This window comes from Capricornis sumatraensis, chromosome 15 (assembly GCF_032405125.1).
Source record: "Capricornis sumatraensis isolate serow.1 chromosome 15, serow.2, whole genome shotgun sequence".
Taxonomy (NCBI): Eukaryota; Metazoa; Chordata; class Mammalia; order Artiodactyla; family Bovidae; genus Capricornis; species Capricornis sumatraensis.
This window is the reverse complement of record NC_091083.1, coordinates 76,686,356-76,702,040: the sequence shown is the minus strand read 5'-3', so window position 1 is coordinate 76,702,040 and position 15,685 is coordinate 76,686,356. Positions and strand designations below refer to the sequence as shown.

The window sequence follows — 15,685 nt, the reverse complement described above, 5'->3', positions numbered from 1 at the left end:
TATACAAATGAGAAAAACTGAAGTCCAAACACGGACAAGGTTTTTCCAAATCACAACCCAAGTAGGCGATACAGGCAGGACCGGATCCCAGCCCCTGACACGCAGGATGGGTCCTCATCCGTCATCAGTTCTTGCACAAGCAGCCTTGCACGGTGGCTCTTGGGCAGGGGGTGGGGCCAGGATGAGACAGACACATACCACTCTGTTTATCCTCTCTCCTTCCTCCCTTAACTCAGTTGCTCTAGCCTCTCAAGGTTAGTAGGTGTTAATCTGGGGGCCTCTGGGTTCTACCTTATCAGGTGTCAGCAAAAGAAATATGAGAGCCCAGAGCCTCCTCCTCCTGGTGGCCCTCCTGGGTTTGGGGAGCCAGTTACCTGCTGCCTTGGGCAGGAGGAAGGGAGGTGAGTATGGGTAGGTTCCTCTGCTCCAGGGACAGAGGTGGTTTCTACCTTTAAGGTGAGAATAAGGGTTTTGGGGAAGGCAGGCAATGAAGTGTAACAGTGTGTGTGTGTGTGTGTGTGTGTGTGTGCGTGTGACCACTTCTTAGTACTTCCAGCAGCTTGCCTCTTGTCTGTACATCTTCATGCCTGTCAGCCTGCTTGCGTGTGCAGCTGTAAATGTTTTCTTGCCAGTTTCCCGGTGCTTGCCTGTCTACACGTCTGAGTGTAGGATTGTGTTCACACGCATGTGTCTACCTCTAGTTATATGTGTACCTTTTGCCTGCTTGTCAGTGTGATCTGCGTCTGCCCATGTATCCCTAGGGACGACCACATGCGTGTGTCTGAGGCTGCATGAGTGTCCATGTGAGAACACGTGTCTTCCTGTGCCTCTGGAGAGGGTTGGAGTGGACGGTCGGTCCCTGCTCCTTGGTGTCTCCATGGGGGCGTCTGGACCTGTGGGTCTGCATGGCATGGAGATGGTCTTTTCTGTCATCCTCTGTGGAAACGAGGTCTGGTCTGGCCCCCTGCCTTCTTGTTTGTGTCCTTCTCCAGGCTTCTCTGTCTCCCAGCCCAATCTGTGAAAGGGACTCCTGAGTTGAGTAGGAGGCGTGGTTTCTGGGATCGGGGATCTGTCGGAAGGAAGCTCTACCTACCCTACCTCTCCTCTCCTCCTCCTCCTTTAAAAGGCTGAGTCTGACCTGTCAACAGATGGGAGAGGCTGGGGCTGCAGAGATAGCAAGACAGGTGCCTCTCCACCCAGGAGATGCCTCCACCTCCATCCCTTCTGGGCCTGTAACACTCTGACCACACCGGTGTGTGTATATGACTGGGTCTCTGTGTATATGTCTATGAGTGGGGAGCCTGGATTTGGAGAGAAGGTTAGGGATGAAAGGCAGATGAAAACTTGAGAGTAATACACGGGGCAAGAAAACAGGGCCTGCAAAGAGAAGCAGCTTGGAGTTGATCAGGAGCCGCCAGGTGGAGACAGGGGAGAGGAAGAGACCAGAGAGATGGGCTGGGGCTGGGCCAGGTGCGGTCCAGGTGCCCCAGTGGAGATTTTGAACTTAAAATTGTTGGGTTTTTTTTTTTTCCCCTGCCTTATATGTCTCAAACCAACCCTGGGAGGATGGAGTTTAGCTTCCCATTTCACAGACAGAAAACTGAGGCTTAGAGTACAAAACAAACTAAAAAACAACAGCAGCAAAAGCCTTGCCAGCCATTTACAGGAGCCTGGATGGACCTGAGGCCGTTGTGCTGAGCGAAATAAATCAGAGAGAGATAACTACTGTATGGGATTATCTCAGAAACAAAAAAATCAAGCTCACAGACACAGAAAACAGTGGGTGGTTGTTGCCAAAGCTAGGGTGTAGGGGTGGGAGTGAAATGGGTGAAGAGGGTCAAAATGTACACACTTCCAGATATAAAGTAAGTCACGAAGATATAATGTACAGCATGGTGCCTACAGTTAATAATGCTATAATTCACATTTGGATGTAGCTAAAAGAATTGATCTTAAAAGTTCTCATCACAAGAAAAACAATTTAACTATGATGGTGATGGATGTTAATGAGACACTGTGGTGATCATTTTGCAGGACATAAAAAATAAATCATCACATTGCACACCTGAAACTAACATAATGTTACATTTCACTTTAGATGTCAATAAAAAAAGTTAAAAAAAAAAAAACAAGCAAGTCCATTCCAAAAAAAAAAAAAATTGCAAACGATGGGCAAAGAAGTGTGGAATGGAGAATTTAGATCATGCTATCCCCAGGACAGCGCTTATACTGAATTCTGAACTGCCTCCAGTGGCAAAATTTGGGGAATTCTCTTACAGAGAAGTCTGGGGGCTGCCCACCGGATGACGGGCCCTGCCTCCTCCGGGTGCCTGATCAGTGTCTGCAAGACAGCCAGTGTCCCTCAGGGATGAAGTGCTGTCGCCAAGGGTGCTTCCTCCAGTGTGTCCGGAAGGTCTCAGGTAAGGGTCCCTCTCCACCTTGCTGATCGCCAGCCAGACCCCTGACGCCAGGGCCGGGGCACAGGCAGGGCTCACCCGGTCCCTGTGTTGCAGTTAAGATGGGCAGATGCCCTGAGGACCGTCTGCGCTGCGTTAGCCCCATGCAGCACCTGTGCTCCAAGGACTCGGACTGCCAGGGCCGCAAGCGGTGCTGCCTGGGCGCCTGTGGCCGGGACTGCAGAAACCCTGTCTGAGGTAGGGCTGTGTGTGCCTCGGGCACGCTCCTTTCCTCTCTGAGCCCCAGCCCTAAGACATTCCTCAAGTTCAACCAGCTGAACAGGAACCTTCCCAGAAGCCTGGGCCTCCTGTGGCCAGCACTGGAAAAGTGGATGGGGTGGGAGGGGTCCTCCGAGGATGACAGAGGAACTGGGGGTCCCTGTTCTCTTGCTGAACTCGCATCACCTGGACCACAGCCCTAAATGCTCGGAGCTTCAGTTTGCCTTTGTGAAGGAGGGCGGGGGATCCTGCCTTCATGGCTGGGCTGATGGGGCCTCGATGGGGGAATCAGGCCCAGAACCCAGAGTTTTATTATGGAAAGGGGGTTAACCTTTTCCTTCTCTCTCCTCAGGCTAATTCTGGCTTAGGATCCATAACTCTGAACCTCGGGATGGGGTTCTCTGCAGGAAGATATGAAGATGGGTGGGGTCTGGGACCCAGCAATCCAGAGAGAAGCCCCTCTGCCAGTGGAAATTCCAACCTTCTAATAAACACTGTTCTAGAAGAATTTTCCAAACATCAATCTGTTCACAGTGTTCGCCATATCTGCAAAATAGCATCATAATATTTTGTGTATTGCCTGTACTCCTATTGACCTAATGTTTTTCTTCCAAGGGACTCATTTTGTATAAAAATAAATTTACTTGAGAAGAAACACTGGATATCACTACTTTAAATGGGATAAGCAGGGACACTTTTCACAAACAGAATGTAAGTGTAAAAACAGATGCACTGAAAGCAATTAAGTTCCATGTAAGTAAATCATGTCTGATTAAATGATATGAAATAATAATATTAGATTCTGGCTAGATACTGCCACCTGGCCGAACTGTGAGCCTGAAGCCTGCTCGCTGTCTCTGTTGTAATAAAGGAAGATTACCGAGGGTTAAAGAGACATTAAAGACACAGATCTCCAATCTGGGATATTCTTGCTGGGGTGATCAGAAGGATCGAAAAGAACTTTCTCAGTGCAAGAGTCACTGTTGTACGATGTTGCATCCAGACACACCCAAGATCATTTCAAATTGCTCCACATTTGGGGAAATGTTGTCTGAACAGTTGAGATGTCATTATTTATGGGTGGGTCTGACTCTACCATTGGATAATAACTCACTGGCCTCTATTTCTTGTGGGCCTGGTCCATAGTCAGAGCTTAATGAGTGGGGGTGTCAAGGCGATGACAGCCATCCCAAGTGGCACTAGTGGTAAAGAACCAGCCTGCCAATGCAGGAGGTGTAAGAGATTAGGGTTCGATCCCTGGGTCAGGAAGACGCGCTGGAGAAGGAAAATGGCAACCCACTCCAGCATTCTTGCCTGGAGAATCCCATGGAGAGGGGAGCCTGGTGAGCTACAGTCCATAGTGTAGCAAAGAGTCAGACACTACCGAAGCGACTTAGCGCGCGCACACACATGCACACACACACACACACACACATACACACACACACAGCCATCCCAAGGGACATTCCTGAGAGTGATCCCCAGCAGACAGCAAGCAAGAAAAGGTCCATCCTACAACCACAGGGAAATGAATTCTGCCAACACTCTGTGAGCTGGAAGAGAACCCCAAACCCCAGATGAGAACCATGACCCTGGCTGACACCTTAACTTCAACCTAGTAAGACCCTGAGTAGAGAATCCAGCTGTGCCATACCCAGATTTCTGATCCACAGAAACTATGAGGTGATTAATTTCATATTTTTCAAGTTGCTAGGGAGACCAGGTTCAATCCCTGGTTGGGGAACTAGATCCCATATGCCACAGCTAAGAAAGAGTTTGCATGAAGTGAAGTGAAGTCGCTCAGTTGTGTCCGACTTTTTGCGACCCCGTGGACTGTAGCTTACCAGGCCCCTCCATGCTTGGGATTTTCCAGGCAAGAGTACTGGAGTGGGTTGCCATTTCCTTCTCCAGGGGATTTTCTCAACCCAGGGATCGAATCTAGGTCTCCTGCATTGCAGGCAGATGCTTTACCGTCTGAGCCACCGGGGAAGGCCTGGTGTTTGCATGCTGCAACTAAAAAAAAGAAGAAAAGACCGCACATGTTGCAAGTAAAAGAGCCCACATGTGGGGCATCCCTGCTGGCTCAGATGGTAAAGATTCCACACACCGCAGCTAAGACCTGGTGCAGCCAAATAAATAAATACTAAAAACAAACAACCTCCTCCAAAGTAATACCTGGATTTTGAAGACAGCACAAAAGTGAAAATGTAAAATTCCTCATTCATACTTTCTTTACTGATTCCATGTTGAAATTATATTAATAATATTGGGGTTAAATAAAATATAGTAGTAAGACTAATGTTACCCATTTCTTTTTACTGTTTTTAAAGGTTGCCTTAAGAAAAATTTAAAGCCTATATGTGGCTCACATTACATCTATCAGACACTGATGGCCTAGAGGACTCAGAAGTCGACTGACCATATGACCTTGAGCAAGTCACTTCATCTCTTCAAAGCCTTACATTTCTTATCTGCAAGACTGAAATGATAATAATGGTGCCTATGCCACAAACATTGTGCAGTTTAAGAGATGAGGTCTATAGAATATTAGAACCAAGGTAAGTGCTCAATAAATAAGCCATCATTATTAATAACAATATCTATAAAGTAGGAATCCTTTCTTGTATCCAGGTCCTAATCTTCAGGACCAGGCACACAATAGCTGTTTAATAAAAGCTTGTGGGTCACACACTTTGACAAAGCTCTTTGGCAGGGTTCTGTCTTACCCTTGCCACCGTGAATCAGGATTTCTGTGGGCAGGTAAGGACACTGAATTTTGGGGGCAAAATGGTTTGTTTCAGGCTTCCCTGTTTCAAGATGTCCCTGCTGAAATATTGGAATATGTGAGTTCCAATTCCAGGGCCACAAGGTCTAGCTAAGTGCCCTGAGCAAGTGACACTTGGAAACAAGGAACAGAAGACCCTGCCGGCAAGAACTTAGATAAGTCACCTGAAGCCCAGCCCCTGGCTCATATTAAGGACTCAACTAATGAAGCTATTATTACTGTTGTCCTTCTCTACAGGGACCCCCCACCAAATTACCCCTCATCCCCTGGCCCCTGACTTGGTGAGGATGCTGTGGGGGCCCAGTCTCCATACACCCCCCTTCTTCTCTAATCCGAGTCAGGAATAGAAACCACTGTTTCCGGGCTCCCTCCCCAGGCAGCGGCAGCGATCAATAGACCTCAGCCACCGGGGACGGAGGAAGGTTGGGCAGAGGCGGCAGCGGGGCCTCTGGCTGCAGGCTGCAGAGGCACAGAGGGGCCGCGGGGCAGAGAGATCCCGCCCAGACAGCGGCTCTCCAGCCTCTGCGCCTTTGGGAACTACACAGCCTGCAGGCACCCTGGAGGAGCCCCTACAGGTAAGGGACCTCCCTTGGGGAGCGGGGAGCCACGAGGTTAGGGGAAGGGGCGTGGGCTGCAAGAATGGGAAGCCAGGCTGCCCCGGGGTTCCCAGTGCCTGGGGCCCCACTATGAGAAGCCCCTCAAGGAGTGAGCAGTGTGGGACTGGCTGAGCTCTGGGGCTGTCCCATCGGCTCATCTGTACAGCAGGAGTCGAAAACCTCCCAGTCAGGGTGGAGGGATTAAACTCAGTCAAGAGTATCTAGAGCCCAGAGAAGGGACCAGCACATAGTAGGTGCTCAAAATTAATGTATGGAGAGTCTTGAATCAAAAAGTCTAGTCTCTAGCCTCAACTGTGCCATGGGCTAGCTGGATAATAATTTTGAGCAAATGATTTTGAGCAAATCATTAATCTTTCTTACTGATATTCAGATTCTTGTCAGGGAAGGTTTGTTAAATTATTCATCTTGTTTCATAAAGCAGGAAGGTGGGTTTTAGAAAAAAGGGAAAAGGATTTGCCCACAGTCATGTGCCTAATGCGTGATGGAACTGGATTAGAAACCCCATCTTTTGACTCCAAGTCCAGCAGAGGCATAGGAGCGGCATCACATATGTATTTATTGTGCATGAATTATGTGCCAGGAATGGTGCTGCCCATTAACAATTTGCCTCACTTAATCCTCAAAACTTCTCATGAAAAGTATGATGTTCCCCAGTTTACAGATGAGGAAACCAAAGCTCAGAGAGGGGCATGATTCTGCTCAAGGTCAACAGTTAGTAAATGGCAGATGCAGAATTTGAACCCAAGTCTAATGAGGGAAGTGCCATGAATTGACATTTATTGAGCATCTATTGTGTTCCAGGGGCCTCTTCACACATACTCACAATAACTCTTCACCGGAATGTATTATCTCCATTCTGTAGATAAGGGAGCTAAAACCCAGAGCTGGAGGAGACTGGCCAGAGGTCACACTAGTGACAGAGGTAAGGACAAAATCCCCACTTAATTAAACACTAGGCTCAGAGTGAGAGAAAGGCACCCTGCGTGCTTCCTGTCAGGCACTAGGCCAGCAGCTGGATACAAACTCAGTCCCTGGTTCACCCTGAGAAGCAGGCATTACTGAACCCAGTCCAGATGAGATTACTGAGGGTCAGGAGGTGGTCACTAGCCCTTGAATCCAGCAGAGCTTGGAGACAGTGAGGAGTGGAAGGATCTAACATTTCCTGAGTATCCACTAAGGCTGAGCACATCCATAACCCACCTTAATCCTCCAGCTTTCGGGAGCAGGTGCTATTGTCTGCATTGTGAATTGTGCATCGTGCCAGAAATAGAAATCTGGAGAAAAGCATCCTCTTCAAGGCTCCAGCTGCATTGGGGTGGTGATAAGCCCAGGTTTGCCTAACTCTGGGAGACAGTAAAACAGGTGAACGACTTACTACACCCCTCTGGTGCCAGGCCTGCTAACGACAGGTGGTTAATATTTTTAACCACCCCTGGCGATGGTTGACAGGAGCTGTGAAAGGTGACATGACTTGTTTGTGGTCACACAAGAGCCAAAATTCTGTTTGACTGATGCTTACGGTTGTTGTTTAGTCACTAAGTCGTATCTGACACTTTGTGACCCTATGGACTGACTATACATAGCCTGCCAAGCTCCCCTGTCCATGGGATTTTCCAGGCAATATACTGGAGTGGGTTGCCGTGTCCTCCTCCAGGGCACCTTCCTGACCCAGGAATCAAACCCATGTCTCCTGCATTAGCAGGTGGATTCTTTACTGCTGAGCCACCACCGAAGCCCTCTGACAGACTCTACCGATTAAAAAGTCTAAGCCAATGACTCGCAATCCTGACCGTGCATCAGAATCACCCTCCAAACTTGGTGAAACACACACTGCTGAATCCCCTCCCCTGAGTCGGTGATTCAGCAAGTCCCCAGCAGGCTAAGAATACAGTGCATCTTTGACAAATCCCCAGGTGATGGTGATGCTGCTAGCTCAGGGAACGCATCTTAAGAACTTCTGGTCTAAACTGATTCTCCCAATAACCCTAGATAGTAAGCATTAACTATCCCATTGTGTAAAAGAGGAAACTGAAGTTCAAAGTACGGGCTTGACCAAGATCCAGTAGGAAACCTCTGGTATGCGAAAATCCAAGTTTGGGCAAGGAGACATATTGTATGGGCAGCCACCAGGTTCCAGGACATTCTGCCTTCAATAGTTCTCATCATCCAAGGTACAGCTCAGCATTTCCTTTATGTAAATGAAGGAGGCGGACTTGATGATTTGGCCAAAAACCCACCAGTCGGGGAGTGAGAGTCAAACCCAAGCCTGACTCTTGAGTCCAGAGGGCACTTGACACTCACTGTGCGCCTATGGCATACCAGACGCTTCACATGGAACCTCCAACACACTTGGCTGGTGGATGGCGCAGGGAGGGAATTTAGACCTGGTCTTTGGGGAAGGATGGTTCAGATGGTAAAGTGTCTGCCTGCAATGTGGGAGACCTGGGTTTGATCCCTGGGTAGGGAAGATCCCCTGGATAAGGAAATGGCAACCCACTCCAGTACCCTTGCCTGGAAAATCCCATGGACAGAGGAGCCTGGCGGGCTACAGTCCATGGGGTCGCAAAGAGTCAGACACGATTGAGCGACCTCACTTTGACTTTGGGGAAGGGAGGTCGGAGGACGCGCCTTTCAGCGTGACCCTCCCTGTCCGCAGGCCAGGGTGCCTCAGCCATGGTGAGCGAGTCCCCGGGGCCCGGCGCCCGGGTCCCTTGGCGGCGAAGCGACGAGGCGCTGCGCGTGAACGTGGGCGGCGTGCGGCGGCGGCTGAGCGCGCGAGCCCTGGCGCGCTTCCCAGGCACGCGGCTGGGCCGCCTGCAGGCCGCGGCGTCGGAGGAGCAGGCGCGGCGCCTGTGCGACGACTACGACGCGGCGGCGCGCGAGTTCTACTTCGATCGGCACCCGGGCTTCTTCCTGGGCCTGCTGCACTTCTACCGCACTGGCCACCTGCACGTGCTCGACGAGCTGTGCGTCTTCGCCTTTGGCCAGGAGGCCGACTACTGGGGCCTGGGCGAGAGCGCGCTGGCCACGTGCTGCCGCGCGCGCTACCTGGAGCGGCGGGTGACGCGGCCGCGCGCCTGGGACGAGGACAGCGACACGCCGAGCAGCGTGGACCCGTGCCCCGATGAGATCTCCGACGTGCAGCGCGAGCTGGCGCGCTACGGGGCGGCGCGCTGCGGCCGCCTGCGCCGCCGCCTCTGGCTCACCATGGAGAACCCGGGCTACTCGCTGCCCAGCAAGCTCTTCAGCTGCGTCTCCATCGGCGTGGTGCTCGCCTCCATCGCCGCCATGTGCATCCACAGCCTGCCCGAGTACCAGGCCCGCGAGGCGGCGGCCGCGGTGGCAGCGGTGGCCGCGGGCCGCAGCCCGGAGGGCGTGCGCGACGATCCGGTGCTGCGGCGCCTCGAGTACTTCTGCATCGCCTGGTTCAGCTTCGAGGTGTCGTCGCGCCTGCTGCTAGCGCCCAGCACGCGCAACTTCTTCTGCCACCCGCTCAACCTCATTGACATCGTGTCCGTGCTGCCCTTTTACCTTACGCTGCTGGCCGGTGCGGCGCTCCGAGACCGGGGCGGAGCGGGTGGCGAGGAGCTGGGCGATCTGGGCAAGGTGGTGCAGGTGTTCCGTCTCATGCGCATCTTCCGCGTGCTCAAGTTGGCGCGCCACTCCACCGGCCTGCGCTCGCTGGGCGCAACACTCAAGGTAGGGGGTGGGGGTTTAGGGGAGGTGGGTGTAACCGCGGGGCTGGTGAACAGGGGCCCTTCCAGGTCTGCGGTGTCCAGGCTGAGGATTCCAGGTGTGCATTTCAACAGGAGGTCTTTCTGTTATCTTTTTCCCAGGGGAGAAGGGGAAAACCGAGGCAGAGCTTAACCAAACCAAACCAAAAACATACCAAAAAAAAAGACAGAGCTTACTTTGGAGCTATCTGTCAAAACATTGTTGTTGTTGTCCAGTCGCTAAGTCGTTTCCGACTCTTTGCAAGTCAACTATCATAAAAATATGCAAAGCAGGGTGCTAGCCGGCTCCTCCCGATGAGCCTTTGTGCTGGCGTTATCAGAGAACACAGGTATCATAGGTCACGCTGCCTAGGCTAAGTCTAGCAATGGGTCCAGAGCTAACACGTAACTGAATGCTGCCTCTGTGCCAGTTTCCTATCCATTCTCGATTTTATCCTCAGGAAGGTGCTATTATTTATTCCCTTCCGGTAGATGAAGAAGTTGAGGTCTGAGGGTTGGCTTTTTAAAGCCTGGTTGCAACTTATTGAGCAGCCGCCCTGTGTCAGGCCCTGCACTGTGGGTGAATTGCTGCCCTGGCAAGCTTACCCTCAAGGGGGTGAAATTGACCTGTTTGGAGGAGGGAGGAAATGTGAACAGCTTGGATGAAGGTTTGGAGGGGAATAAGGGTGATGCTGGGAGGGGGACCTGGAGGAAAGAACATGCCCACTGAGGAGGTTGGAGAGGTAAGTGGGGGAGGGTACTGAAGGGCCCTCAATTTATTTTTTAATATTTTATTTTAATTAATTTGGCTGCACCAGGTCTTAGTTGTGGCACACCAGAACTCTCAGTTGGGCCATGTGGGATCTAATTCTCTGACCAGGGATTGAACCCAGGCCCCCTGCACTGGGAGCATGGAGTCTAAGCCACTGGACCACCCGGGAAGTCCCTGGCCCACAACTTTGGATTTTATCCCATGGGAATAGGGGATCCTGTGAGAGTTTTAAACAGGGCAGGTATTTCTGTGACTACTTTGCAGATGTGGAAACTGAGGCTCCAAGAGGTGGCAGGACTTGTCAGAAGTTCCTCAGGGAGTAAGTGGGACCGCCCAGAGAGGAGTCCAGCTGGTCCTGACTCTAGCACCTCGGCTTCTCCTGAAGGTCCATGCAACCCTGTTAAGAATCCCTAAAAGGTGCTAAAAGGTCCCTTCCATGCATAGCTTAGGAAAACCTTTTGCATGCTTTTATGGCAGGGCAGCTGGGATGCTGAATGCAAGCAGGGCAGCTGGCAGAATGCTGGGGCAGGTAGAGGGAATTCATTTGCCAGACTTCCTGAACTCGGCATCTCTCCAGCGCCCCAGAACCCTGCCTCCACCCTGCAGGGAGCCAGGGCCTGATGCTGCTGACATTTTCTACAAGGAAGGAGAAGAGTATTGACCAACGCTGCAGAGTCTAAGACACGGGTGAAAGACTGCTGATGAGACCCTGGCCAGCAGCTGCTTTCTTGTTACCAGGGAGCTTGCAAAATCTCTGGCCCTGTTGCAGACCTGGAGTTAAGGCTCAGCAATAAAGACTCTGCCTGCCAATGCAGGAGATTTGGGTTTGATCCCTGGTTTGGGAAGATCTCCTGAAGAAGGAAATGGCAACCCACTTGAGTATTCTTGCCTGCGAAATTCCATGAACAGAGGAGCCTGGCAGGCTACAGTCCACAGGGTTGCAAAAGAGTCAGACACAACTTGGCAACTAAGCAATAACCCCAGAAATACTGAATTAGTCCCCCCTTCCTGATTTCTCTCCACCTTACGGGCTTCCGTGGTGGCTCAGATGGTAAAGAATCTGCTTGCAATTCTGGAGACCTGGGTTCGATCCCTGGGTTGGGAAGATCCCCTGGAGAAGGGCATGGCAACCCACTCCAATATTTTTGCTGAGAGAATCCCCATGGACAGAGGAGCCTGGCAGGCTACAGTCCACAGGTCACAAAGAGTCAGACACATCTGAGCAACTAAGCACAGCACCAGACATGATTTCTCTCCACCTTATAGTTGGGAGGCCCTGTTCCAGACTAGGGGTTCTCAGCCCTGGCACTGTGGACATTTAGAGCCAGATAATTCCTTGTTGGTGGGGCTGTCCTGTGCGTTGTAGGGTGTTTAGCAGCATCCCTGGCCTCTACCACTGATGCCAGGACTAGATGCTTCTACCTAGATGCCAGTAGCACACCTGCCCCCCCAAATGACTCCAGACATTGCTGCATGCCCCATGGGGCACAGAATCAGTGCCATAGGGCTTGGCCTCAGGGGCAGAACAAATATACATTCCCACAGGCAAGTCATTCAATAGGTGGTCCAGGGAACCTATGTATCCTCTAAGCTTCCTTGAGTGGCAGAAAATATTTTTGTCCTTATCAGAAATAGGATAGACCAAAGGACATGAGCCCACCTCTTTGCATTGTGGAATATAAACTGTGGTTCTCTTGGTTCTGCAACAGTGGAAAAAATTCTGAGCTTTCCATAACTGGCTGGTGTCACCAGTGGCCCCTGCACTAGGAGAAATAGCCATAGCTTAGCTGGCACTCACTTGGACAACAGAAATCAGGCCTGTGTTCAATCTCAGGGCGATCTGCTGGCTATTATAGTTGAAAGATCTTAGTGTGCAGCAGGGAACCCTGGGTGTTGGCATCAGTTCTGCTTTGCTGGGTGACTTCAGACCTGCCCCTAGGACTCTCTGAGCCTCAGTTTCCACACCTTCCCAACACAAAGTCTGTAAGCCAAGCTGGCTCTCACCTGGCTTCCTGCATTCTCTTCCAGCACAGCTACCGTGAGGTGGGCATCTTGCTGTTGTATCTGGCCGTGGGGGTGTCTGTGTTCTCTGGTGTGGCCTACACAGCCGAGAAGGAGGAGGACGTGGGCTTTGACACCATCCCAGCCTGCTGGTGGTGGGGCACGGTGAGCATGACCACCGTGGGCTATGGGGACGTGGTGCCAGTGACAGTGGCTGGCAAGCTGGCGGCCTCGGGCTGCATCCTGGGGGGCATCCTGGTTGTGGCGCTCCCCATCACCATCATCTTCAACAAGTTCTCCCACTTCTACCGGCGCCAGAAGGCTCTGGAAGCCGCCGTGCGCAACAGCGACCACCGGGAGTTTGAGGACTTGCTGAGCAGCATCGATGGGGTGTCAGAGGCATCTCTGGAGACGTCTCGCGAGACCTCCCAGGAGGGCAGGTCTGAAGACCTGGAGGCCCAGGCCTCCAGTGGGCCTCCAAACTCTCAGGTGTATTAAAACCAGGGCTCCATGCACCCGCTTCCCATACCCCTGCAATCAGCTGAAATGGAGCAGAGATTCCTCCCCTGCTTAACTTCTTCTTCGTGGCATGACCTCTCAGGATCACTCACTCTGTCTGGCCTCAGAAATAACACCTGGAGGCTGGGTCCTTTCCTCTAAAGACAGGGAAACATAGTGTTATCCTAGACTCTATGAGCCTGTGGAGCAACCCAAAGACCTTTATAAATAAAAGCCACCCACAGTACAGGCATGAGCCAAAGAGGGAAAGTCAAAAGGATGCTAACAATTCCTGAGCACTTCCTATCTGTTAGCCATGTCCCATTGACCCTATGTTAGAAGATGAGAATTATCCCCATTTCTCAGATGAGGAAACTGAGGCTCAGAGAGGCACAATGACTTGCCTAAATATCACACGGCTAGAAGTGGTGGAGCCAAGGTTGGAATCCCAGCTTGTTGATCTGCCAAGGCCAATATTTCTTGCTCTGGTTTTTCTTCTACCCTCACGAAGTTTGTAGGTGGTTTTAGGTGGTTCATGGGCCCCAAGAGTTGGTTCATAGGGTTAGACACTTCTGTTAGAGCTAGGGAAAGGACCAGACAGGGGATTCAGATGTAGAATCCCTGGACCTCATCTGTGGTTCTTTGCCAGGACCTTCCAACAAGAATTAGGTCTCAAAGATGAGGTCTGGGAGGAAGGACTAGGAGGCTGCCTCCTCAGTGGATGGGTAAGACTTGCTAAGCAATAGTCCTGAGGCTTCCTCCCAGGACTCCTCCCTGGCTTAAGATACAGAAAATCTGAAGGGGCCCCAGCCTGAGGCCTCAAGGCTAGACCCAGCTGTGCTAGGGCTGCTCCATCTCCATGTCACAGCCCATTTATCAGATAGTCACAGTCTGTGCCCCAGAGGGAGATGAAAGCCAAATGGAGCAGGGGTGGCATTGATTTAGAGCCAGCTCAGCTCTGAAGTGTTGATGGCAAGGAGCTGCTGTGCCTGGACATCTGTCTCCCCTTCCCAGATCCCCCTAGACTGACCTTGGCAGTTCCCTTCTTCCCGTGATACAGACCTCCAGCCCTACCTTGGGTCACCAGCTAGGCAATGCTTGAGCCTCCTGTCCCTTTTGGCCAGGTCCAGCTCTCCTCTTTTCTGGGGCCATATCTCTCATATTCACCTGCTGAATCCTCTCTCTACTTGCCGAGAAAGTTGGGAGGGAAGGGTTCCCACAGCCCTTTCCACATACTGTGGCTAGGAGAGCCAACACAGGACCATCGTGGCTGGTCTATGGCCCTGTCTTTCCCCTACACTGAGCTCCAAGATGGAAGACGCTGTCTGATTGAACCCAGCTTGGTTCGGAGCAGGTGTTTTGTCAACGTTGAATGGATTGACCGATTTGTACAGTCCACAGGATGCTGGGCGCTGAGGAGAAAGAGAAATAGAGAGAGACCTTGTCCTCAAGAAAGAGGGAGAAATTGAGATCGAAAAGGAGGTTCTGCCTCCCTCCTCCTTGCTTTTTGAGGATTTAAAAATGATTTCCTTATAGATTCTTTCCTCACTCATTCAACCAATACCTTTTGGAAGGGGCATAAGCTGGGACTACACGTGTGGCCTGCAGATGTGTTTTGTTTGGCCGAACAGTATTTTTAGTGTATTTTTTAATTCAGACATCGTTGGGGCAGGCACACGCTCTCCAGTTCCCCATAGCCACCCCCGCTTCCCATGCATCTCCTCATACACACAGGCGCCACTGTATCAGCCCCACCACTTCTCAGATCTGCGTCACCTACCTCGCTTTTGAATTATTAACTGCTTGCTAGGTTCCAGAGATACAATGGGGAGCAAAATATATATCCCTACACTCGTGAAGCTTATAGACTAGTGGAGGAAGTGGATTTTAATCCAATAATCACATAAATATGTAATCGTTTTATGAAGTAAAGGGAACTGTAAGCCTGTAAGGGAGCAGGGACCATTAACCAAGAAGGTCAGAGGAGACTTTTCTGAGCAAGTGGTCACCCCATCATAAGGATAAATACCAAATGAGGCAATGGGGTGCCTGGAAGCGTGTTTCAAGGAGAGGGAACAGCATATGCGAAGGCCTTGGGTCCCACACAGGGCCTAGTACACAGGCGGCCCCCACAGGTGGGTGGATTCTGAGTCTCCAGATTGGAGCAGAGACTGGAGCTAAGCCAAGGGGCTGCCTATGAATTCACCACGCACACACCAGCCCTCCTACACACTCACATAATTCCTAGCCTGGCTCTGCCCAGGTCAGGGCACAGAGACCTGAAGGGCTGCATGCACCACCCTTACAGTCTTGCTGAACATACCAAGGAACCAGATAGCTTCCAGCCTTTGAGTCCCTAGAGCGGGTTTGAGGAAAGCTCAGGGAAGCATCGTCTGGCCTGCATCCATCACGAGGCTACATGTGGTCCTGGCAGAAAAGCAACAAATTACTCCCTCTCCTGTGTATCAGTGAAAACCATGATGCAAATAAAGAGTCTGGGTCCAGGGACCTGTGTCTGCCTGTATGAAGCTGGCTGCCTGGTGTGCTTTCTGGATGACTAGGGACGGAGGGTGACATGTGGAGTGACTCAGAATCTGCAATCTCTGGTTCTAGTCTTCAGTGAG

General features: G+C 51.4%; 2 protein-coding genes across 2 annotated transcripts; both read left to right on the top strand.

Annotated features, from left to right (window-relative positions):
- The first annotated feature begins 262 nt into the window (after positions 1-262).
- On the top strand, positions 263-3,132 carry LOC138091765 (WAP four-disulfide core domain protein 5-like). The gene is made up of 4 exons (XM_068987735.1): positions 263-401; positions 2,280-2,420; positions 2,514-2,654; positions 3,028-3,132. The coding sequence occupies exons 1-3, from the start codon at positions 317-319 to the stop codon at positions 2,651-2,653; spliced, it is 366 nt and encodes a 121-aa protein (XP_068843836.1). The 5' UTR covers positions 263-316; the 3' UTR covers position 2,654; positions 3,028-3,132.
- A 4,861-nt stretch (positions 3,133-7,993) lies between these two features.
- On the top strand, positions 7,994-13,061 carry KCNS1 (potassium voltage-gated channel modifier subfamily S member 1). The gene is made up of 3 exons (XM_068987659.1): positions 7,994-8,069; positions 8,734-9,776; positions 12,591-13,061. Exons 1-3 carry the CDS (start codon positions 7,994-7,996, stop codon positions 13,059-13,061), a joined length of 1,590 nt encoding a protein of 529 aa, XP_068843760.1.
- The last annotated feature ends 2,624 nt before the right edge of the window (positions 13,062-15,685 follow it).

Coding starts and splice junctions, on each gene's coding strand:
- KCNS1 (XM_068987659.1), top strand. CDS start 7,994: ATGGTGATGCTGCTAGCTCAGGGAACGCATCTTAAGAACTTCTGGTCT. Junction 8,070..8,733: donor TCTCCCAATAACCCTAGATA/GTAAGCATTAAC, acceptor CCCTGTCCGCAG/GCCAGGGTGCCTCAGCCATG. Junction 9,777..12,590: donor CGCTGGGCGCAACACTCAAG/GTAGGGGGTGGG, acceptor ATTCTCTTCCAG/CACAGCTACCGTGAGGTGGG.
- LOC138091765 (XM_068987735.1), top strand. CDS start 317: ATGAGAGCCCAGAGCCTCCTCCTCCTGGTGGCCCTCCTGGGTTTGGGG. Junction 402..2,279: donor CTTGGGCAGGAGGAAGGGAG/GTGAGTATGGGT, acceptor ATTCTCTTACAG/AGAAGTCTGGGGGCTGCCCA. Junction 2,421..2,513: donor GTGTGTCCGGAAGGTCTCAG/GTAAGGGTCCCT, acceptor CCTGTGTTGCAG/TTAAGATGGGCAGATGCCCT.